General features: G+C 38.1%; 1 protein-coding gene across 2 annotated transcripts in view; it reads left to right on the forward strand.

Moving 5' to 3' along the window:
* The first annotated feature begins 3,126 nt into the window (after positions 1-3,126).
* Positions 3,127-24,624, forward strand: part of pdcd6ip.L (programmed cell death 6 interacting protein L homeolog) — a 55,956-nt gene continuing 34,458 nt past the window's right edge. The window contains exons 1-3 of one of the 2 annotated variants that reach the window (XM_018266328.2): positions 3,127-3,451; positions 21,429-21,483; positions 22,256-22,325. In XM_018266328.2, coding sequence (XP_018121817.1) covers positions 3,246-3,451; positions 21,429-21,483; positions 22,256-22,325 — 331 coding nt within the window. In that variant the 5' untranslated portion in view covers positions 3,127-3,245. 2 annotated transcript variants of the gene reach the window in all.

Here is a 24,624-nt window from a genome sequence, read left to right on the forward strand (position 1 = left end):
GGATCCCAACAGCTTATGTTACTCAATAATAAGAAGTTCATATAAATAGCTTCATTAATTGATGTGCTAACTATTCAGCCAGTTCATTGCAGGTCAGTGTTATTTGCCCTCAGTTTAAACCTACCCACCTACCTGCCCCTATCATGCTGCTCTGCATGTCATTATTTGATACAGACTTTGCCAAAGTTTCTACAAATGTAGCCTGTTTTTTCCATAAGTTGTGCAAACTGTGTACATGTAGAGCTCCAATGATCTTGCTGTGGGGCCAAATAACTCGTCAGTATTAGTACCTATAAATAGTAAAATAATAAATTAATGTGTCCGGACTGGCAATATAAGGTGCCATAGAAAGTCAGTATTTAGTATGCTGGTGGGGCCTGTTTGGGCCTCTGTGGGGGCTGATTGGGCCTCTGTGTAGCTGAAATTCCAGGGCTTATTTTGACTCTCAGGTCTATTTTGACTCAAAGTCCAGACCTGAGTCCGTGAGTTCATTGGGGTCCGTGTTATTTACCTCGTGTTTTTATTTTTTAAATTCATAGGGGGTCAGTTTAAACCCACACACTTATGTGATCCTCTCACACTGCTCTGCCTTATAACTGATGAATACTATGGGGTTATTTATCAAAGGTCGAATTTTAGAACTATGTGAGCTATTTAAGGGTTGAACTCCACGGCGCGCCAAGGAGCGAGCCGTCGCCATGTCTCGTGGGCCCCGCCGCAAGATGCAGCGTACAGTGTTTTCGACATATTGCTCCTTTGCGTGCTGCAGAGTTCAGCCCTTAGACCTCAAAATGTTTCTCATTGAAGAAAAACTCTACTGGAAAAAATTTGAAATAGCAAGTTCGGGTTGAAGAACTAAAAACTCAAATTTCATCGAAAAAAATCCAAATTGATCGAGTTTCCTATTGAAACCCTGTGAAAAAAACTCGAACATCATGAAGATCGTAAACATCTTCCAATGGTTAATAGGAGCTCTGCCACTTAAAGTGTATTTTCCCATTCAAGCTATTTCCAGTGTCGGGGAATAAAAAAATCTCGGAAATTTCGCGTTTAATTCTAAAAATGTGAGTTTTTTTCACTCGAAAAATCTATTTTTGTTTTTCAATATAGCTTGAAAACTCACATTTTTCATGGAAACCACAACTTGAACCTTAATAAATCTGCCCCTAAACCATTATGGAAGTAACATACGTTTTTGCATAAGGGACGCACATTGTGTACATTTAGAGGCCATTACTGTGGGGCTCAAGAGTTGTAATTCCACTGCTCATTTAAAAGAAACTCATATCATTCAGTTAATAGATCCCAATATACACTGCTTGCTGTTGCTCTAAAATAAGCAGTTCTTATACATATTACCATTAATTAATATGCTAATAAGCAGTAGTCAGTTAGCATTAGAAACACTAACTGACAGACTGAGATGGGACAGTCAGGTTGGCAAAACAGTCAGGTTTAGGAACTTCAGGTAATAATTACTTACAAAAGCCGACCTATCAGCAAAAAACGATGAATGTGACCGATATGTAACTTTTAAAGCATATTGATATTTTGAAAAGAAAATTTTTGTGTTAGTATCAGTTTAAGTTTCTAGGCATGTCTAGGAAGTTTTTCTGTGTGCGTTATGTAAATTCCATAAGTTTTAACGTAACTTACACAATTTGTGTAAGTTAATAGAATGTGAGTTCTGTGTGAGTTAATAGAGTGTTCATCTGTCATCAGGTCCAGACTGAGAATTAAAATAGGCCCTGGCATTTCAGGTACACAGAGGCCCACATAGAGGCCCAAACACCAGCACACTAAATACTGACTTTCTATGGGACCTTATAGCAGCCCCTCTGGCATTTGCCAGAACCCACAGATTGCCAGTCCGGGTCTGTCTGTCATTGTAGTAAGAGAGTCCGGGTGCTAAATTTGTATGCCTTCAGTCTAGACCTTTCTCCCACAGAAAGCATTTCATGCACCCATTGAACATTTTTGGTCAAGAGATGTCGAACTGTTAAGCAGCTAAAATGTTATATCAGCCAAGAATAGGATGATATTTCAGTTTTATGGCAATTGCATATGGGACTTTTGTTGTCTGTGATAAATCTTGGTTACAAAATGCCCCTTGTTTCCTTCCTACGGCCTGGACTGAGATTCAAAAAAGGTCCTGGCATTTCAGGTACACAGAGGCTTAAACAAGCCACACAACAGCCCAAACAGACCCCACCAGCCCACTAAATAGGGTTGCCACCTGGCCGGTATTTTACCGACCTGGTCAGTACCCTGGCCGGTAAAGATGATGGATGATCCCAATGTTATTAATAGGGAAAAAATATAAATATATAGGAAGGCCGGTGTTTTTTTCCAGAAAAGGTGGTAACCTTATCACTAAATAATGAGTGTCTAGGGCAACCTACAGCAGCTCCTCTGGCATTTGCCAGAACCCACAGATTGCCAGTCCGGGCCATCCTAGTTAAAATGCAAATCACTGGGGGAAACATACAGAGCAAGTTTCCAGCGCTGGAAGGCAGCCATGCTGCGTATGCTTCCACATTGGGAATTTGCATTCTTGCCTGTGGAAACGAAACAAGGGAGGTTTTGTTTGCTGCACCACTGCAGGCGAGATATTGGTCTTCTCACTTCCCAATTGTTTAGTGACTGTGACAGACACTGAAAACATAACCCTGACCCAATTTTTTTTTAACGCGTTGATGGCATCAGATTCAAAGGAACACATCTTTTTCAGAAAACAGCATTTCTCAGTATCAACATTTAAAATGTTGTCTTTGTACTATTTTCCATTAAAAAATAGAGTTGAAATGATTGGCTAATCACGGAATTCGGAAAACGTTTTGGGGATTTTGATTCATTTACTATTCTCAATCGCCATAACGCTTTAATGATGAATATTTAACCAGTCCCGTATTGGATTCCATTCTATGCTTTTTCATTTGAGAAGGCCGTTTCGTACAATCGCTATCACCTATCGATCTATCGATGGCCAACCCAAGTCAGGAGACTCGCTGACTCACGCCTGGATTACATATCTGTCATCTGACACCAGATCAACTGCACAACACGGAAATCTGACTACTTGTAAAAAAAAAAAATATGGGGGCGGCAACGCTATGACATCATTGATCCCGTGATCTGCTATACACACGGAAGTCGCACAGTGCGGTAAAGGGTTGGCAGGTTCAGATTATTCTGCTTCTAGATTAAGGTGTATTCGTACGTATAGTTGTCGATACTCTGTAGCGATGGCTACCTTCATCTCGGTACCGCTCAAGAAAACGTCAGAAGTGGATTTGGTCAAGCCGCTCTCCAAGTATATTCACAACACTTATCCTTCGGGAGAAGACCAAACGGAATACTGCCGGGCGGTCGACGAGCTTAATAAACTGCGTAAGAGTGCAGTAGGTAGGCCGCTGGACAAACATGAGACATCGTTGGAGACAGTCATGAGGTGAGATTGGCTTCGTCCAGTGGTTTCTTCACAATCCTATACAGTCATGACATAGTTTAGTCCATAAGTAATATAATCGCCATCTACCTGTCCGACCAGCTTCACCATGCACCTAGGTCTCGGGGCGTGACCCAGCGTGACGTTCTATTGCTGCAGGGATAGTTTAGTCATTGTTCCTTTAGTTTACGGCAGAACAGGCATTTGACAACCTGCTTTTGGGGCCGCCTGATTTTCTGTAAAGAACTTCTATGAGAATACCCAAAGGTTTAATCCTGACAAACACTAGTTATTGAGCACCTGAAGGGTCACTTGTTATGAAATTAAAGAGTAATCCTGTTCCCATGCTCACTAACTACTGGAAATTGAAAATAGCCCAGCTAATACGTGTGTTTGTATCAATAGGAAGTTTTTATAGTGGTCTACAAGTTATTAAAGGAATAGTTCAGCGTGAAAATCAAAACTGTATAAATAGATAGGCTGTGCACAATAAAAAAATGTTTCTAATATAGTTAGTTATCCAAAAATGTAATGTATAAAGACTGGAGTGACTGGATGTCTAACACAATAGCCAGAACACTACTTCCTGCTTTTCAGCTCTCTAACTCTGAGCTAGTCAGCGACTTGAAGGGGAGCCACATGATACATATCTGTTCAGTAAGTTTGTAGTTGATCTTTAGCATGCAGCTCAGATTCAAAAGCAACAGATATGGCCCATGTGGCCCCCTTCAAGTCTTTGATTGGTTACTGCTTGGTAACCAGGTAACCAGTCAGTGGAAACCAAGAGAGGTAAAAAGCACAAAGTTGGGCTATGTTCTGTTATGTTACACATCCAGTCACTCCAGTCTTTATACATTACATATTTGGCCAACTAACTATATTAGAAACACAGCCTATCTATTTACTCCGTTTTTATTTTTACACTGAACAATTCCTTTAAGGTCCTACGTTATACAACTGGCAATATGCTAGCTGCGTAAAACAGCATAACTTATTAACACTTTATGAATTATGATGAACCAGCTTTACATATCAGTTCAGTATGGGTACCAAAAGGCCATGGAGCACTGGTCCCTTCTGCTAGCTAGATATTTGCTGTGAAAGCTGGTGATGGAGATGAGGTGGGTTTTAGTCCTCTATAATCTGATCTGCACATTGACTTTATTGTGAATGAACCTATTAGGTTGCAGAGTGGAAGAGCAAGGGGGTATGCCTAGGGCAGCATTGGACTCGACCAGGTACAAAGGACCCCGAAAGAAGCTGGAACTGAGAAGCAGACAAGCAAAAAGTCCAATATGAAGGATTTCTAACAGTTAACTGAATTATATTCTAAATATTAGACTGAGGTCAAGGTAGGCAGCAATAAAAATAACCAGGAACAGGTCAAAGTCAAATCATTAAAATTAAAAGATACTTGAATACATTGCATGGTATTATATTATACGTAATAGATCTTGCCAGACAAATTTCATAGCTTTCTATGAGGAGTTTAGTAGAAGCCTAGACATTGGGGTGCCATTGATCTACTTAAATTTTGCTAAAGCTTTTGATATCATAACAAACAGAACTTTACAGATTCATTTAAGGAAAATTGGCCTAGAACTTAATATTTGTATTTCGATGGAGAACTTGATGAAGGACAGATTACAAAAATTTGTGGAAAATGGAACATTTTATAGTTGGACCAGTGTTGTTTGTGGAGTACCACTGGTGTACTTTAATTTTAAATTTTTACTTTAATTTTTACTTTATTTATTAATGACCTTAAAGTTGGTATTGTAAGCGAACAATTGTGAACAGGTGACTGGGAGAGAAAAATGGAAATAGGTAGAGAAGCAGTGATCTTTTAAAAGTATTTTATTCGAGAACACACAATGCATTCTTTATTCTGAGACACCCATCTCTCTGCATACACAGAAAGATAATATTTGCATGCCTAAGTACATGTTTTGTATATATAGTCAATAAGAAATTAGAACATTGCAGAAAAGTAAAAAATACAAAAAAAAAGTAGCGTTTAATGGTTTTAACTAACATAAAAGTAGGAGTCCCATAAGTTAAGTATTTTTAGATACTATATACTTTCATGATTTTAGTTGTACTAATTTAATGAAGAAGGAAAGTCATTTATACTTGGGGGTGCCAAAAGTTAGGCACCCCAAGTGGTTATATTTACTTTCCTGATGCCCTGGGCCGGTGCTACTATCAGCAGGCCCGGGATTCTTTCTGTGAGCACCATGGAGCGATCTTCTTCCTGCTTCTTCCTTTAGTTTGCGGCTGCACATGAGCAGTAGAGCAAAAAGTGAACTTTAACTAAAAAGCCAGCTATTAACTAAAAAGCCAGCTATTAACTAAAAAGCCAGCTATTTCCTCCACCTTTAATACATAAAACAAAACATTATCTAGTATAGATAAGGCTAAAGCAACTGAACTTGCTATGTAACCTGTAGAAGACATTTCACTACTCATCTGCATGGCTTCTTTTGTTCAATTGTGGTAGGAAATTTCCCCGGCTTTAAACCCTTTAAGGGTAATGCTGCCACCAGTATCTTTCACAATTTTTAATTAAACTATTCAGGTACCAGTTAGACGAAACTCCCATTGGCGCCAAAAATCTCATTGACACGTCAAATTGTTCAAGTTACATAACCAAACGTATGAAAATGTTGTGTTCCCCTTTTAAAACATCTTGCTATATTAAATGTCCCCCAACCGCCACATTGAGCAATAATTGCAGTCCTATTTATGTACACTAAAAATGAAATGGAATATGTGGAAGTCTACACAGGACATAGCTTTACAGCTATTGAAAATTACCCTATCATATTTCTACTCTGTCTGCACCTCTGTTTAACACTGCTTCTTAAAGTGGACCCGTCACCCAGACCTAAAAATCTGTATAATCAAAGTCCTTTTCAAATTAAATATGAAATCCAATTTCTTTTTTTTTATTAAAGCATTCATAGCTGTTGTAAGCTCATTTAAAAATCTCAGCTGTCAATCAAATATTGTCTACCCCTCCTCTATGCCTAGGCATAGAGGCGGGGCAAGCAATTACTTTCACTTTCCATTCAGCACTTCCTAGATGTCACTGCTCTCCCCACATTCCCCCCCGATCTCTTCCCCATTTAATCATGGAGCCAGGGCATGGGGATGGACATCAGGTCCCCCATTCTCGTGCACAAACAAGATTCTGAGATAATACAAGACTTGTCTTAATAACAGTGTCCTCAAAATGGCTCCTGCCTGCTTGTTATAATTATGAATTCCCAGACTGAAGGAAACAAGATTCAAATAATTTATATAGTGTAATTAAAGTTCATTTTGCTTGACTAACATGATAAAATAGGATTTGAAATAATTATTTTGGGTGACGGGTCCCCTTTAACTGCCATAAGTTTGTTCTTGTGTAACAAGCTGGATATTCACAGCTGTTATATATACATATTTAATTTAAAAAAAAAGTTAAAGTAGTGGTTATCTTTTAATATGTTATAACATTTCCAATTCTGTGTAACTTTGCAATTAGTCTTCATTGTGATTATTTTTTTTATAGTTTTTGAATCACTTGTTTTCTTCTAGCTCTTTCCAGCTTTCAAATGAGGGGGGGGGGGTCGCAGTGCATATCTAAAAAAAAGTGCTCTTTAAGGCTACAAATGTATTGTTATTGATACTTTTTATTACTCATCTTTCTATTGAGACCCTCTCTTATTCATATTCCAGTCTATTCAAATCAATACATGGTTTAGATGTCAAGTCTCCACCTCTATTAGGTGTGAAGACCCTTTCTTTACCTTGTAGCTACAGGTTTGAGATATTACCTCTATTACTCTGAAAGAAATGTTTCAGAACCTTATTTACCTTGAATCGGGAAGCAATATGATCGATATGTTTGTACTTTCTGCTTTCTAGTAATTACCATGTGCACCCTGCATACTGGATGTTATAGTTAAGGCTAGAAGCAAATAAAGTTCAAAACAAGTATTCTAGTTTATATAGGTGTGTATCTCATGCTTCCCCTTAAAGGGGATCTATCGCGAAATTAAAAATTTGTAAAAAGAATTGTTGCGTCAAGTAATTAAAATGTCTAAATATAATGTATTAAAAAAAATGTATAGTTTTTAAAATATTCCAATCATTATAGTGAATCTATTTCTAGCTGCTTCTCTTCTACCTGCCTCTGGCCAGCTCTGAGGTCGGGTCGGGTTTCTCTGCATAACTGCTCTGTCCTCTTTCTCATTGGCTGTTCGTGCTGTCAGTCAGTCAGTGCTGTGTAAAGACACATCGGTAGTTCAGGGCTTCAAAGGCTCCTTCGTTACGTTCCCATATAGATTCATGAAGAAACTCCTTCTCTCCCCCCTGAGCCAGTCCCCCCTGCAGCCAGCACCCGTAGTTTTATAAGTTTAAAAGCTCCGTGTTTCGCAGTAACCTGCTCTCCTTCTGTAGCTCCCCCTCCCCTTTCACTAAGTATGTGGAAATAAAGGTGGACTGGTAACTGGTAACTTTCCTTACAACTTTTCTTCCCTGCAGCATATAAGTCTGTATGTGAGTCCTGAGACACGTGAGTGTGCTGCTCCAGTTTGATTTTGTTGCTTATCTAATACTCATCATGTGTCTCAGGACTCACATACAAACGTATATGCTGCAGGGAAGAAAAGTTGTGAGGAACATTACCAGTCCACCTTTATTTCCACATACTTAGTGAAAGGGGAGGGGGAGCTACAGAAGGAGAGCAGGTTACTGTGAAACACGGAGCTTTTAAACTTATCAAACTACGGGTGCTGGCTGCAGGGGGGACTGGCTCAGGGGAGAGAGAATGAGTTTCTTCAGGAACCTATAAGGGAACGGAATGAAGGAGCCTTTGAAGCCACTGAACTACCAATGTGTAAGCTGGCAGCAAAAATACTCCTTGATACTGATAGCTAACATTTACCCCACCCCAGATAGTTGCCTGTGGGTCAGAAAGATCTGGATCTGAGCAGTGGGACACATTCATTCCCAGTGGGTATCAGTCCTGAGCACTGCTCACATTTACCACCATGATTGTGTCTGGTTCCCCCACTGCCTGTGCCACTAGCAGGCAGTGCCCCCACACTTCCTCAGACTCACACGTGGGGGTCAACTTGCTCTTTATAAAATGCTAGAAATATGCAAATGAACTACAACTCCCATCTATCCCTAATAGTCAAAGGCTTCCGTTGGGCACAAAGCCAAATGTCACCACTATAACTAGGGGTAACATCCCATTATAACCAGTTAGAGGCACCATGATAACTAGTGCCCAGCTATAACCCAGAATGCACTGGCAGCTATTTATTATCCAATGGTCTAGGCAGACACAGTGTACAGCAGCAGCACCATCTCCCTCACGCACACACAAAAGTCTGTAGAACAAAAATCATTCTTGGTATAAAAATAAAGGCAACACATCTGTTTGGAGAATAAAATGCGTTTCCCAAATCTGAGCGTCTTTCTGCAGATGCTCTACTGTCGCCATCACCCCAACACTCCCCAGTACACATGGGATACTTAGAAACACCTCATCCTGCACCCCAAATGTCCCTGGAGGACAAGATAAATGAACCACTGCATTGCTGTATTAGGATTTTACTCCCAACCTGCAATAAATTGTCAGTTCTCTGGCTCTAACAGAACAAATAACCCCCATTATACAGTGATATATAATCTAATATCCTTATTATTTACAGTAGGGGGTACATTATCCCTTATAATACATGAGTGATACTCAGAGTTCCCTGTATAACTCAGCCTGCAGCCTTGTGTCTTTATATGGTCACAGAACAACCCCTCAGTGACTTCTAATATCCTTATCATTTACAGTAGGGGGTACATTATCCCTTATAATACATGAGTGATACCCAGAGTTCCCTGTATAACTCAGCCTGCAGCCTTATGTCTTTATATGGTCACAGAACAACCCCTCAGTGACTTCTAATATCCTTATCATTTACAGTAGGGGATACATTATCCCTTATAATATATGAGTGATACCCAGAGTTCCCTGTATAACTCAGCCTGCAGCTTTGTGTCTTTATATGGTCACAAAACAACCCCTCAGTGACTTCTAATATCCTTATCATTTACAGTAGGGGATACATTATCCCTTATAATATATGAGTGATACCCAGAGTTCCCTGTATAACTCAGCCTGCAGCTTTGTGTCTTTATATGGTCACAAAACAACCCCTCAGTGACTTCTAATATCCTTATCATTTACAGTTATCATAGGCTTCCACTACTTGGTCCATTAGTGACCATATTGCAACTAATTACTAGCTGTATTACTGGCACATGCAGTACTTCTCTTATCAGAGTTGTTACTCCATTCCTTTGTCGTGTAGCAATTAAAGGGGAACCATCACAAAAATAAAATTTTAATACAATGTAGATCACATAAAAACAGTCAACTTTGTAAATATAATTGATTAAAAGTTATGTTTAGTAGCTATAGATTTATAGCTGACTCACTGCATTCTCTCTGCATCATTAGTCCACTGAGCTCAAGGTCACGGTCGTGTTTTGATTGACAGGAGTAGGTTTCTTTTTATTGGTTGCTAGGCTCGGCACAGGTCTTTCACCTGCAATTTTTTTTGGGATATTAGGCCCACGTAACACATTCTCCTTGCAGGCATATCCTCATTTATTGCGCCTCTCTTTTTTAAAAATTGTGCAAGGTAAAATATATAAATTGTGTTTTTTCTCCATTGTATTTTATATGTAAATATTTTACCCAATAGCCAACTAAAAGAGACCTGTGCCAATGCTTACAGCTATATGAGTAAGCGCTTTTTAGAAGATGGCAGTGAAAGGCACAAGTCTCTTAGTTTTTTTATTGGGTTGTTTCAAATAGGCAACAAATTAGAAAAGGGTTTCCCTGGGCATTCCATTGCGATCAGGGGTGCATTTGGTCAGGATAAGAGGGGCATATTGAAATGATCAGCGGGGTATACAGAGAGTATTAAAATAGCAGGGCACCCTTCAAAGTTGAATTATAAAATGTATTCAGTAGTTTGTGGTTTAATTTGGTATATAAAGGGATCTAAGGCTACATGCAGAGTTTGATTCTTGAGATGTACTAAAATGATGGCTATTAAAGTGAAGACCTAAAATAAATACTCTCCTAGACTCCCCCCAATAACAACAACGGTAGGTAACAAGAGAATATGGGGAATAAAATCAGCACCTCAGTTATGCAGGCTGTGTAGCCTAGAGCCTTGAGTAGGGGACTTCACAGATATTCAGCATCATCTAGATAAGAAGTGCAGATAACATCCTCAGTGAGGGGGTATAGTAGGGAGAGATGGTGCCTAGAGTAACAGTGGATAATAGTCTCTGGGAAGGGAGTGTGACTGTGGGATAGCAAGTATAGTAGGGACAGATGGTGCCTATAGTAACAGTGGATAATAGTCTCTGGGAAGGGAGTGTGACTGTGGGATAGCAGGTATAGTAGGGAGAGATGGTACCTATAGTAACAGTGGATAATAGTCTCTGGGAAGGGAGTGTGACTGTGGGATAGCAGGTATAGTATGGACAGATGGTGTCTATAGTAACAGTGGGATAATAGTCTCTGGGAAGGGAGTGTGACTGTGGGATAGCAGGTATAGTAGGGAGAGATGGTGCCTATAGTAACAGTTGATAATAGTCTCTGGGAAGGGAGTGTGACTGTGGGATAGCAGGTATAGTAGGGACAGATGGTGTCTATAGTAACAGTGGGATAATAGTCTCTGGGAAGGGAGTGTGACTGTGGGATAGCAGGTATAGTAGGGAGAGATGGTGCCTATAGTAACAGTGGGATAATAGTCTCTGGGAAGGGAGTGTGACTGTGGGATAGCAGGTATAGTAGGGAGAGATGGTACCTATAGTAACAGTGGATAATAGTCTCTGGGAAGGGAGTGTGACTGTGGGATAGCAGGTATAGTAGGGACAGATGGTGTCTATAGTAACAGTGGGATAATAGTCTCTGGGAAGGGAGTGTGACTGTGGGATAGCAGGTATAGTAGGGAGAGATGGTGCCTATAATAGCTGAAAAGATAATAGTCTAACTGTTAACCCACCATATTTAGCTGTTATTGAAGCTGAAGTTCTAGGAAGGTACAAGGATGAATTAAAATCTTTCTTGCCCCCCATTCAAAGATGGCTCTTTTCCCTTTTTTTGGTTGGCCTTAGGGTAATGGAAGCTATGCAATCCAAAAGGCTGCAGCATCGAAACATGGGACATTTTACAAACAAGAAGGCATAAAATAATAAGCACTTCAGAATTAGAGCAGCCAGATCTTCCCATCACATTTCCCAGAAAGAGAATACTTTACACTAATAGAATACAATAAAATACTTCGGGGCTCTCCCTCCTTTTTGTGGTGGTACTTGGTGTACTTGACTGAGAGAATGTGCAGACCTGACAGCCTTACTTTTCTCACAAGGAGCTTCCGGAGTAATAGTTGGTGTGAGGATGTTATTCAGCATGGAGGAGGGTGGGACTTTGCTAGTTGCTAAGTGACATCATAGCTAGTGAGAAGCCACTCCCATTCAGCAGTAGCTTGAACTGTCTCTCAGAGAAAGCACCCTCATTGCATGTAATAATATGTCATTTTACAAAAAAGTAAGCATTTCTGCTAAAGAAATATATTTGAAGATTTTATTATTTCCACCTCAACTATCCATTAGGAGAATTTGATTTTCACGATAGATCCCCTTTAATGCTACAAGCAAATTCTCTCCACATATATATCACCACATCACACTACACTTAGCTCTACACATATAAGACCCTATTGTATTTAGCCACGTCCTACCAACCAACATACCATGTATTTCACTAGGTTACAGCTTATTCACTAAGAGTGCCACATATAATGCAGAATCTATTTAAGACCAGTGTAATTATAAAGAATTGGCAGAACTGAAATTAATGTAGTATAGAAATGTCTTCATGCTGTCTACTGAACGTAATAAACATTGGGCATTCTCAGTCTTGCTGCTGTTGCTATGAAACTGTTATCTTTAAGGGATTTTTTTTTCTATTCAATAGAAGGTGATATTACTTAAGCCTGCATGCTTTTAAAAATAGTTACCCATATACCTTGAAAGGGTAACCCCCATGCCAGAAAACCATAACACAACACCTCTAACCTTTATTTCAAAGACAACTTCCTGAAACCCCACTTCCACCAGATGCATTATACATTTCTTAAACTTAGTTAAATTATAGGGTTAGACTTAATTATGTGGTAAGTGTCTTTATAATTTAACTGCCTCCAAGCCTAATTAAGGTTGTCTGCTCGCCATATATATTGTGGGGTCTACCTTCAGTTATTTTAAACCTTCCTGTTCACCATTTGATACATTCAGCTTCGGCAGCTACTTCTGCTACTCAAGGAGGGGCCCGGCTAATCCAGGATGCACAGCATGGCCAGGCCCCTTAAAACTTGAAAGCAACGTGATGGCAGCCCTGAGACTGGGACTGGTGATCCAAGGATAAGATAGGGTTTCCTGAATAATAGCTTTCCGTATTTTCCATTTGGATTTTAATCTAGTAAACTAGTGTATTGGTAACATGTTGCACTTCATAAACCAGTTTTTATAGGCATAACATTAGATTCAGGAGCATCATTTAATGTGTTAAGCTTGCCATAGATGTAAAGATTTTTAAAAGATTTTTTTGTAACCAAAAGCTTATCTTGAAACTATCGTTTAAATGTACGATTTGTCCATCAACTAATGTTGTCTAGTTGATCCAGGATAACTGAGGGTAGCTGCCTGCTTGGCCCTGCAAACAACTGGACAATAGATAGATTTCACTATGATAGATTTCAAATGAAAATTTTCTAATCTGGCCGATCAATTGTTAGATGCACGATCGTTTAATTCCCACTAACCTCACGATAATTTGAAGGATTCGTTGGATTGCACTAAAATCAGGCGTTCATCAAAAAATCTTTGCGTCTATGGGGAACTTTACTGTTAGATTTGTAGAGACTGGATAATTTTTGATGTTAATCTTGGCAGTGTAAAAGGAAAAACACTTTTTTGTGGAAAATATGTTTATTGCTAAAATAAGATAATGTACAAACAATTATATATAAAATACATTATTCAGTCTTATACCTGATGTTAACTGGTTTGATCTAGGGAGGGACCCTGGTATTTCCCAAGGTGTCATAGTCCATTTCCAATTTGCAGTGCATATTTCTGCACTTCCTGCCTGGCATTATCACTCCTAAAAGGGGTGGTTCACCTTTAAATTAATTTTAGTATGTTACAGAATGGCCATTTCTAAGCAACCTTTTAATTAGTCTTCATTGTTCAACTTTTCAATAGTTTTTAAATTATTTGCCTTTTTCTTCTGACTCTTTCCAACTTTCAAATATGGGTCACTGACCCGATCTAAAAAACAAATGCTCTGTAAGGCCACAGATTTAATGTTCTTGCTACTTTTGATTGCTCATCTTTTTGTTTATGCCCTCTCCTATTCGCATTTCAATCTCTTATTTAAATCAATGCATGGTTGCTAGGGTAATTTAGACCACAGCAACCAGATTGCTGAAATTGCAAGCTAAAGTGCTGCAGAATAAAAAGCTAAATAACTCAAAACCCACAAATATTAAAAAAATGAAAACCAATTGCAAATTGTATCAGAATCTCACTCCCTACATCATACTCAAAATTACAGTAACTCCTAAGTTACAAAACGGCATTGGATAGTTATAGTGACATCCCTGTGTAAACAATCTTGTGAGAACACAGCCAAGTGTCAAATCACTATCCACTTCACCCTTTACTTCCAAGGCAAAATTCACTTGAAAGAACAGTAACACCAAAAAATGTGTTCAAAGTAACTGATCTATAATGTACAGTTGTCTTCTGGTTAAACAAATGGGTTTTCTTCAGAAACAGCCAACGAAATGCAGATGCACACCTGCTCCCTCTTCAACGTACACGGTGCATGGGGCATAGGAGGACGGCACCTCCAACAAGTGGTTTTCTTCAGAAACACCACAATAGTTTGTATCTGTGTTCCCCAACCAATGGCTCATGACCAACATGTTGCTCACCAAACCCTTGGATGTTGCTCCCAGTGGCCTCAAAGTAGGTACTTGTTTTTGAATGTTTGGCTTAGAGGCAAGTTTTGGTTGCATAAAAACCAGGTGTACTGCCAAACAGATCCTCCTGTAGGCTGCTAGTCCACATAGAGACTGCCCTTATTTGGCATCCAATTACATTTTCATGCTTGTGTTGCTCCCCATCTCTTTTTACATTTGAATGTGGCTTACAAAAAAGGTTGAGATTTATATAAACAAGCTGCTGTGTGTAATGGAGACTACTGAAATAGAACTAAATGGCACAGGTTAAATAGCTGATACCAGATAAGCTCTGTAGAGCACCATAATATTTTACAGAGCTCTGTAGAACAGCATAATATTTTACAGAGCTTATCTGCTATGTAACCTGAACCTTTTCTCCTTTGAATGGCTGCCCCCATGGCTGCACAGTAGCTTATTTATATGATACTATGTAACACTATTTCTGAAGCAAATACACCAGTATTACTAGTGCAGGGCACCAGTAAGTTATATTTTAATAACTATAAAAATAGATTTACAGTCATATAAAAAAGTTTGTGAACCCCTCTCAGCCTGTATAGTAATTTACTCCACTTTCAACAAAAAAAGATAACAGTGGTATGTCTTTCATTTTCCAGGAACTTCTGAGTACTGGGGTGTTTTCTAAACAAAGATTTTTAGTGAAGCAGTATTCAGTTTTATGAAATTAAATCAAATGTGCAAAAATTTGTGCAAAAATTTGCAATTTGTAATTTTGCTAATTCGAATGCATGTTGCTGGCAACAGCAAATTATTTGGATTAGCTAATTAAGCATTGAACTTCATAGGCAGGTGTGTCCAATCATGAGAAAAGGTATTTAAGGTGACCAATTGCAAGTTGTGCTTCTGTTTGACTCTCCTCTGACAGCATGGGATCCTCAAAGCAACTCTAAAAAGATTGGAAAACAAACATTGTTTAGTATCGTGGTTTAGGGGAAGGCTACAAAAAGCTATCTCAGAGATTTAAACTGTCCATTTCAACCGTAAGGAATATAATCAGGAAATGGAAGGCCACAGGCACAGTTGCTGTAAAATCCAGGTCTGGCAGGCCAAGAAAAATACAGGAGCGTCATATGCAGAGGTTCTGAGAATGGTTACAGACAATCCAAAGACCTGCAAGAACATCTTGCCGCAGATGGTGTATCTGTACATCGTTCTACAATTCAGCACAATTTGCACGAAGAACATCTGTTTTGCAGGGTGATGAGAAAGAAGCCCTTTCTGCATTCAAGCAAACAGAAACAGAATTGCTTGTTGTATGCAAAAGCTCATTAAGACAAGTCACAGTCATTTTGGAACAAAGTGCTTTGGTCTGATAAAACATACATTGAGTTATTTGGTCATAGCAAAAAGTGCTTTGTATGGCAGAAGAAGAACACCACATTCCAAGAAAAACTCTTGCTATCTACTGTCAAATTTGGTGGAGGTTCCATCATGCTGTGTGACTAGTTCAGGGACTGGGGCCTTTGTTAGTCGAGGGTCGGATGGATTCAACCCAATATCAACAAATTCTTCAGGATAATGTTCAAGCACCAGTCACAAAGTTGAAGTTACGCCGTTACGCAGACAATGACCCTAAACACACGTCGAAATCTACAAAGGCATTTATGCAGAGGGAGAAGTACAATATTCTGGAATGGCCGTCGCAGTCCCCCGACTTGAATATCATTGAAAATCTATGGGATGATTTGAAACAGGCTGTTCATGCTCGGCAGCCATCAAATTTAACTGAACTGGAAAGATTTTGTATGGTCGAATGGTCAAAAATACAGCCACCTAGAATCCAGACACTCATCAAAGGCTATAGGAGGCGTCTAGAGGCATAGTGAATTGTATGAGCGACGAAGCAGTTCTTGATACTTAAAAGGGAAACGTGTAAAGAAACCTCAATATGTAAACTTTGCAGGCTGTGATTTTTTTTTTTCTACTGGAAGGAGGGCTGTTGGAAAAAGTTTAAATGCCTGCTGCTCCTTCTGTGCAGGAATTTGTCACATGGATGAAGAGGTCAATGCAACAAACTTTTGGCACAGCCATTAAACAACACATAAACAGTATAATTTTTGAGGAATCTCCTCCATGATTCTGCAGATTCAGAGCCCTCCAAAATCAGATCTAGTCTGAATTAGAGTAAAGTGAATGTTCTGATTCAGAACATGATTTTTTCACATTGAAGAATTTGAACCTTTCTTACAAGCTGTATGAGATACTTTGTGGCTTGAAGGTTCACCTTTAGGAGCACCCTAAAATATCCAGTAAATAATTTTCTGGAATTTGAAAAAAGAAGCTCACTTTTCCTTTGGATTCAACTATTTCTGAAAATTTTTTTATTCCCATTGGTCCTTCCTTGATAAAAAAAATATGTCCTTTTTTAAGAGACTTGAATCTTTGTTTCCTTTTGATTTTAAATATTGTAGATTTGGGACTGTGGGTGGTGCTGAAGGTGTGGCATGCTCTTCATCATTAGTAGACACCCTTTTTTGTTTATCCCTTATAACACCTTCAGCTCCCATATGCTTCCATCTCTTCAAGTAAGGATTTGCTATTCCATTTTTCTTCTTATAGGGACTCCTCTATTTACCAAGTCTTTGATTCCTTGCAAATTTAAACCTATGTGTGTGCTTTTGTCTTGGAGCAGTTACAAAACTTGGTCTTCTTGGCTTATTCCCTTGGCTCCCAATACGGCTACTACCTCAAATACAATATCCTTTCAGCATCAAGTGCACCAAGCATAATAAACTACGGAGTCATTAAATATACATAGCCTGTTGTATGTAGTTTTTGTTTCATCAGTAAGGTAAAATGGACCATGTCAGGACCAACCCCATAATTACCATCTTTATCTGTGAGAAGGTCAAAAATGGTATTTCATGTACTTGAACAATGGAATCCCTGCTCAGCTCCAAACGGAACCCTCATCTCCTCACTGCATACATTTCTGCCCTAACTCTGTATATGATCTAGTTTCCTCAGCAATTGCTTGTTCTCCAGTAACAGGACTTGTAGGTACTTGTATTACCTTAATCATCAAACTGTGTATGAGTACCATGATGTTGTCTTAAGTTGTTTTTTCTGGTGTGTTGTAAGCGAGGATAAAGGGACTGTAATGGGTGCAGCAGACCTACTATCTCAAATTCTTCATCTGAATCTGACCCAGACCATGTAGCTAAATGTTACCATTCCACTTGGGACATACTTTTAATAATCACTACACACACTCTTGCTCAAAGGCTTGCATTGTTCTTTATGCTGTTGTTTCCTTATGACATTTGCAACATTTTCTGCAAATTCCCATGCAATCTTAGAGGGTGTTTCTTTTTAAACATGCTTTTAAAAGAAACAGTTGCTCTGTTGCTACGTGCAGCTCTAGTTCTTTTCTTAGTCATAAGCGCTCAGACTGATCTAGATTAAATACATGGCATCAGGGTCATTTGCACACACTGGTTTAATATAATTCATCAATGTGATCATGGTGAATACCCAGAGTCCGGATATAAATATCTACATCTATAATATCTACCCTCCTTTTTATTTCCGCTAATCTTTTTAAACTCTAGGTACTGAATGTGTTAAAAGTTCACCACCAAAAATGCAGCTATTACAAACCATGCAATAAGCAAACAAGTTTATTCCCACTAAGCATATGTATGTATCTTTTAAATGTGCCCAAACCCAATTGAGTACCAGATGTAGAGATTGGATAATCTTTAACGTTACACTAGGATACTTACAGTAAATGGGCAGTCCAATGAATGCCCATAGGCTAGTTTCAGCCCAGTTTGAATTACACACAGCAAAAACACAGTTGACTACATTATGTTATTCTCGGCTGGTAACCCACCTCCTTCCAACTTTACACATAGTATAGGGACCCCCATTTTTCCCAAGCTTTCTACCAATAAGAACTTTTATGGGGGGGGGAATTCACAAGGGTGGAGGAAGCATTCTTTTGGTGTTAAAACTGGTGTAAATACAATCTCCATATTCACAAACAGAAATCCCCCAAAATACCGACTCAACCACCACTTTTTATTTTTTGGAGAAAGAAAGAACAGTTTACAGACACTTTAGGGAATATTTTGTTAACATGACAAAAACAGAGAAGAAAAACTAAATTTTTAACATTTTATCCAGACATTTTTAAAATAGACTAAAGCTCAGTATAATTCTTGCCCCTGTGTCAGCTCTGCATTATTTCCTTCAGTCTCCATTGACCCCCTTTTAGTCGCAGTATGGGGGAATAATAAGTAAATATTGGTAGTTTATTGCCAACATAAAATAGGAAACCTATTTTTACCTTCGATTTGCATTATTTTGCTAAATGAATGAGACAATGTTATCATTTTGCGCCCCTTCCTGCCCCCTGCCCATTTTCACAGAGAAAAAAAGGTGGCAACCCTAACTGGAAGCTAAACTGGGATCTTCTTAACTGCACAAGCTCCTTGGTGAGATACAAAATAGGAATGGGTATGAAATGTGTTCTGCCATATTAGCCTTTTAAACTGTCCAGAAATCTCTTTTCTGAAGGGCACAATCATTAGTATGAAGCAAATATAGATCTGAGCATCACCCAAAGTTTCTTCCGTGAGGCAACTTTGGGTGACTATTGAAAACACAATGTGTGTGCTTTAGCGCAGGTGACTTTTCATTGTAGCCTATGGGAAAACACATTGAGGCAGTTAGGGGAGATTGTCGCTCAGAAGACGAGGCGATTAGTCGCCAGGCTACAAAATCTCCCCGAATCTCCACGTGTGGACTAACCCTAAAATGGGAAAAGTAAACAATGGTTCACACAAATGTCATCACTTTTCAACACAATTTGGCTAGCTTCAAAAGAATGGTGATACAGAATGCCTCGATCTGTCTCTATCTAGAAGAGGAAATCATAAGACACTTAGGGGCAGATGTATTAAGGGTCGAATATCGAGGGTTAATTAACCCTCGATATTCGACTAGGAACTAAAATCCTTCGACTTCGAATATCGAAGTCGAAGGATTTAGCACAAATGCTGCGATTGAAGGATTATTCCTTCGATCGAACGATTAAATCCTTCGAATCGAACGATTCGAAGGATTTAAATCCAACGATCGAAGGAATATCCTTCGATCAAAAAATCACAGGCAAGCCTATGGGGACCTTCCCCATAGGCTAACATTGACTTCGGTAGCTTTTAGCTGCCGAAGTAGGGGGTCGAATTTTTTTTTAAAGAGGCAGTACTTCGACTATCGAATGGTCGAATAGTCGAACGATTTTTAGTTCGATTCGTAGTCGAAGGTCGAAGTAGCCCATTCGATGGTCGAAGTAGCCCAAAAAACACTTCGAAATTCGAAGTTTTTTTACTTCGAATCCTTCACTCGAGCTTCATGAATCGGCCCCTAAGACAAACCAAAGCATAATGGATGAATAATCTTTAATTTAATTAGCCCCTGTGAGTTAACGAAGATACTTTCCTTCATTATGCTGGTTTCATTTGTAGCTCCTACTCCTGCCACTGAATACCACCGTGATCTAGCACAGTTGATGCTAACGTATTCAGAAACATGAATTCTATTTCATTCACAATTCGGTTGCAAAGCAAATGAATGCTCGCAAAGTGAACATTTTTGCATTTGCATATACTTTTCCCCTCACATGACAGTAGGATAGTGATTGTGCATTTTATAGCTTGCTCAAGTGTGCAGTGTATGTAATACAATTTCTTAAAGGAACAGTAACATCTAAAAATGACTGTTTTAAAAATGACAATGTAATGTACTGTTACCCTACTGTAAAAACTGGCATGTTTGCTTCAGAAAGACTACTATAGTTTATATAAACAAGCTGCTTTGTTGCCATGGGGGCAGCCATTCAAGCACAGGATATACAGTAAATAACAGATAAGTTGTGAAGAATCCCATTGTATGCTACAGAGTGTATCTGTTATCTGCTGTATATGCTGTGCATTTTCTCCTTTTCAGCTTTATTTTGGGGACTGAAAGATTAGGGCGGGGGGTGCTGGAAGGTGATTTCTCAATATTTTGAACTGCTGCCTTGGATTCTTACGGTAGGTTTGATTATAATCTCTGTAAAACACTGTGGAATATGCTTTTACTATATAAATATAGGATGATGATAATAATGACTTTAACTGTTTTATCTTTTGAATGAAGTATCTTCCAAAAACTGCAGAATGCGGGTTAATCCACATGGAATAACTCCTATAACATATATACTGTACATTTAGGGAAAAAACACATCAACTGATCAAGTGTCGCTGAAAGGAACAGTAACGTCAAAAAATTAGTGTTTTTAAGTAATGAATAAGTAATGTAATGTTGCCCTGCACTGGTAAAACTGGGGTATTTGCTTCAGGCAGACTAATATAGTTTATATAAACAAGCTGCTGTGTAACCACACTTGCTGTGTAACCACGGGGGCAGCCATTCAAGCACAAGACAAGTACTAGATAACAGATAAACTTTTTAGAATCCCATTGTATGCTACAGTGCTTATTTGTTATCAGCTGTGTAACCTGTGCCCTTTCTTCCTTTTCAACTTTGAATGGCTGCCCCCACAACTACGCAGCAGCGTGTATAAACTATAGTAGAGTTGCTGAAGCAAACAAACCAGTTTTACCAGTGCAGGCCAACAGTGCATTATAATTTCATTAATCTAATACACTTTCACTTGTTGGTGTTGCTGTTCCTGTTACAAACAAGCAAGAAATTCTTGAATGCATCGATTACATAACCTATGCTGATGTGAAATGTTTACTTCTGTTGTATAATACCTTTAGATTTAGCTTTTTGAAAGTTAATCTGTTGAGCAATTTACACGTTTTATTAATTAAACATGTCTTTTTTCTTCTTTTTTTTATATATAGGTATTATGATCAGCTGTGTTCAGTTGAACCAAAGTTCCCATTTACAGAGAGCCAGGTAATTCTAATTAAATCCATTCTTTGTAGGTGGACATATATACTTTCTAAACCTGTGTGGCTGATGATTAACGTTTATAACGTATATATATATATATATATATATATATATATATATATATATATATATATATATATATATATATATTTATTATCATTTCAATGAACCAACATGAAACAAATTAAATTGCTAAGCACCAATGATATCTGATGATCATTAGAAACCATTTGTAAACATATGTTTTATAGGATTTTCTTTTTGTCTTATGTGTAAGAACAAGTGCCTTTTGTATTTTATTATAGGAGTAACATTATGTGTTGAATAATGCAGAAGAGACATGAACATCCTGTAAATGTTATCCTTGTTAATGGAGTTTCGTGATATCATTCGTTAAAATCGTTGCTCAGTGATGTAATTTCTGTCACATGACCCATTGAAACTTGTATAATATAATAAATAATTATTCAATTTAATTTATTATTGTCGTAAAAAAATATGACCTGTATAAAAGCAATTCCTCAATGCCTTATATTTTATTTTTCCTTATATTTTACAATAGGCGGTATATTATTCACTCTGTAATCTACCTATGGGCCAAACTGTAAATAATATACAGGCATGGAATTCCTTATCTGGAAAGCCATCTCCCATACATACAGTAAATGGTGCTTAGTGATTCAATTTGTATTGCATTGATTTACTGAATTACATTTGTTCTAGTAGAATATCGAAGAATACATCTATTTAATACTTTATTTTTTTTTTTTGGCAGCTATGTTTAACATTTACATGGAAAGATGCCTTTGATAAAGGATCTATTTTTGGTGGATCTGTAAAACTTGGTGAGCGTTTTTGTTTTGTTTTTTTAAACAAAAACTTTGGCTGGTACAATTATTGGATATACATTATTATTCAGACTGCTTGATACCTGGGGTAGTCTGGATATAGGTTTCAGAGCACATGCCCTTATATAACTTAGATAGGTTTGAAAGTTTTTGATCCATCAGTATAATACTTATTTTAGTACATCCTTAGGAAGCGCAGGTGACCGAATAGTTAACCTTTTAAAGGCAGGATGACGATGAAAAAAATTACTGTCCTTGGAGATTCCCCCTCTTCCTTGCAGTAACCCTAACAAGTTTGTGCTATCCTGCTTCGTGGAGGTTGTAGCCTAGTAAAAGTAGTTAAAAGCTTAATTTTTAACTACTGTAGTTCTACTTTATTTTAGTTTATTTTACGTACATCAAAACTATAGGCATGCTTCTCAGCATCTTTCAGAAGACTGCACCACCTCTCCTTTAGCAAGGCGTTCTTATGCTCTGCCTGTATAAGACTGCACTGTCTCACAATACATGCTTCTTTTCTTTTGGGGATGGTTGTAGGCATGCTGTTGTGCATGTACCTCCTAATTGTAAATGTACCTCCTAATTGCTAGCCCTGCAACGTTCCTGCTGTGGTAGACAGACCTTAAGATATGCTGCGGAGTATCACTGGGCAAAATATTCAGGAATAATACAGCTATTTCTTGCACAGATAACTTTGATACCACAGGTCCAGGCTGTATTATAAGGGAACTATGCTAGGATTACCAGATCACCTAAAAATTCTGGAAACATCTAATACATGTAGGGCTGTATTGATTGCATTTAAATTAAACTGTAATCCATGTGTCTCTGAATTTTTAAGTGATCTAGTAACCCTTGGCTAGGCAAACTCATATTTGAAGTTTACATACGAATTACTTGATCATTGCTGCTCCAATGACAGTATTGTTTTAAGGGAATCCGGAAGCATAGCAAGGGAAAAGCTGCCATGTGTTACCACCTAATTATGATACAGCACAAAACACTATCTAGCCTAACACAGCTTCTGCGCCAGTCGTATCACTGAAATGCTGAGGTCATCCTGTTCAATAAAAAAACCTGATAAACGTGGTTGATGATTACCTCAAAGCTTAAGGTACCAAAGTACCTATGCTTCTATATGCAAAGGCTTTTGCTCTACCAAAAATACCATCTTGGAATTGCCAGACGCGTCCCCCAAAAGAGATCCCAGACAGGCAACAAGAAATATGAGGGCTCAATCGCTTCCAAAAGCCCAAAAGTGGTGGTGGAGACTTGGCTGACCACGTAAATTCAATCTCAAATGTAGGTATGTTAAAGGAACAGTAACACCAAAAAGTAATGAAATATTATGTACTGTTGTCCTGCACTGGTAAAACTGATCTGTTTGCTTCAGAAACACTACTATAGTTCATATAAACAAACTGCTGTGTAGCAATGGTGGAAATTGAAAAAAGGCTATATGGCACAGGTTAAAAAAGTTTAAAACGGATAACACCATTGTGTTCTACAGAGTTTATCTGCTATCCGCTGTGTAAGCTGATTCTTTTCTCCTTTGAATGGCTGCCTGTATTGCAGCACAGCAGCTTATTTATATAAACAAAAACAATGTTTCTAAAGCAAACACAGCAGTTTTACCAGTGCAGGGCAACACTGCATTATATTTGTATTACATTACGTTTTTTATGTTACTGTTCCTTTAATTAGTCACTTTTTTAATTGGGTCTTTTTTGGAGGATGCAGACTTTTTTTCCCCCAAACCAAGCTTTTGCTGCATACCAACAAAATGTCTCTTTAAATATAGGTTTAACAACTACTATTTAAGGTTCCCTTTAACATGTAAGAATGCAGAAATTTTTACTTTATGCATAAATCACATGTGTTTGTAACGGTTAATGGTGAAATAAACCAAAAACATGTTGGATAATTAATGCATTTTTAAATCTAAAATTTATTTTTGTAAATGTTTTAAAAAAATTCTACCACATTACATGAAGATCCTCTAAATAAAACTCTAAATTACAGGAAGGCTGACTTGGACATAAAATTCTAAGTAATTACAGTACCAGTATGTGTACTTGATACTAACAAAGCTGCATACAGTAAATCCATACGAGTGGCAAAGCAATTCTGTTAAATAAACCTAAGTTATGGTGATCCTTAAGTCTTCTAAAGATATTAATTTCTACTTAATATACAATTTTATACATTTTCCATTTGTAGTTTTTTTTTCTAAATAAAAATGTTCTGGTTGTCATTTCTAATTACTTACTTTATTGTTAATACTTTATAATTAATT

This window comes from Xenopus laevis, chromosome 6L, assembly GCF_017654675.1.
Source record: "Xenopus laevis strain J_2021 chromosome 6L, Xenopus_laevis_v10.1, whole genome shotgun sequence".
NCBI lineage: Eukaryota > Metazoa > Chordata > Amphibia > Anura > Pipidae > Xenopus > Xenopus laevis.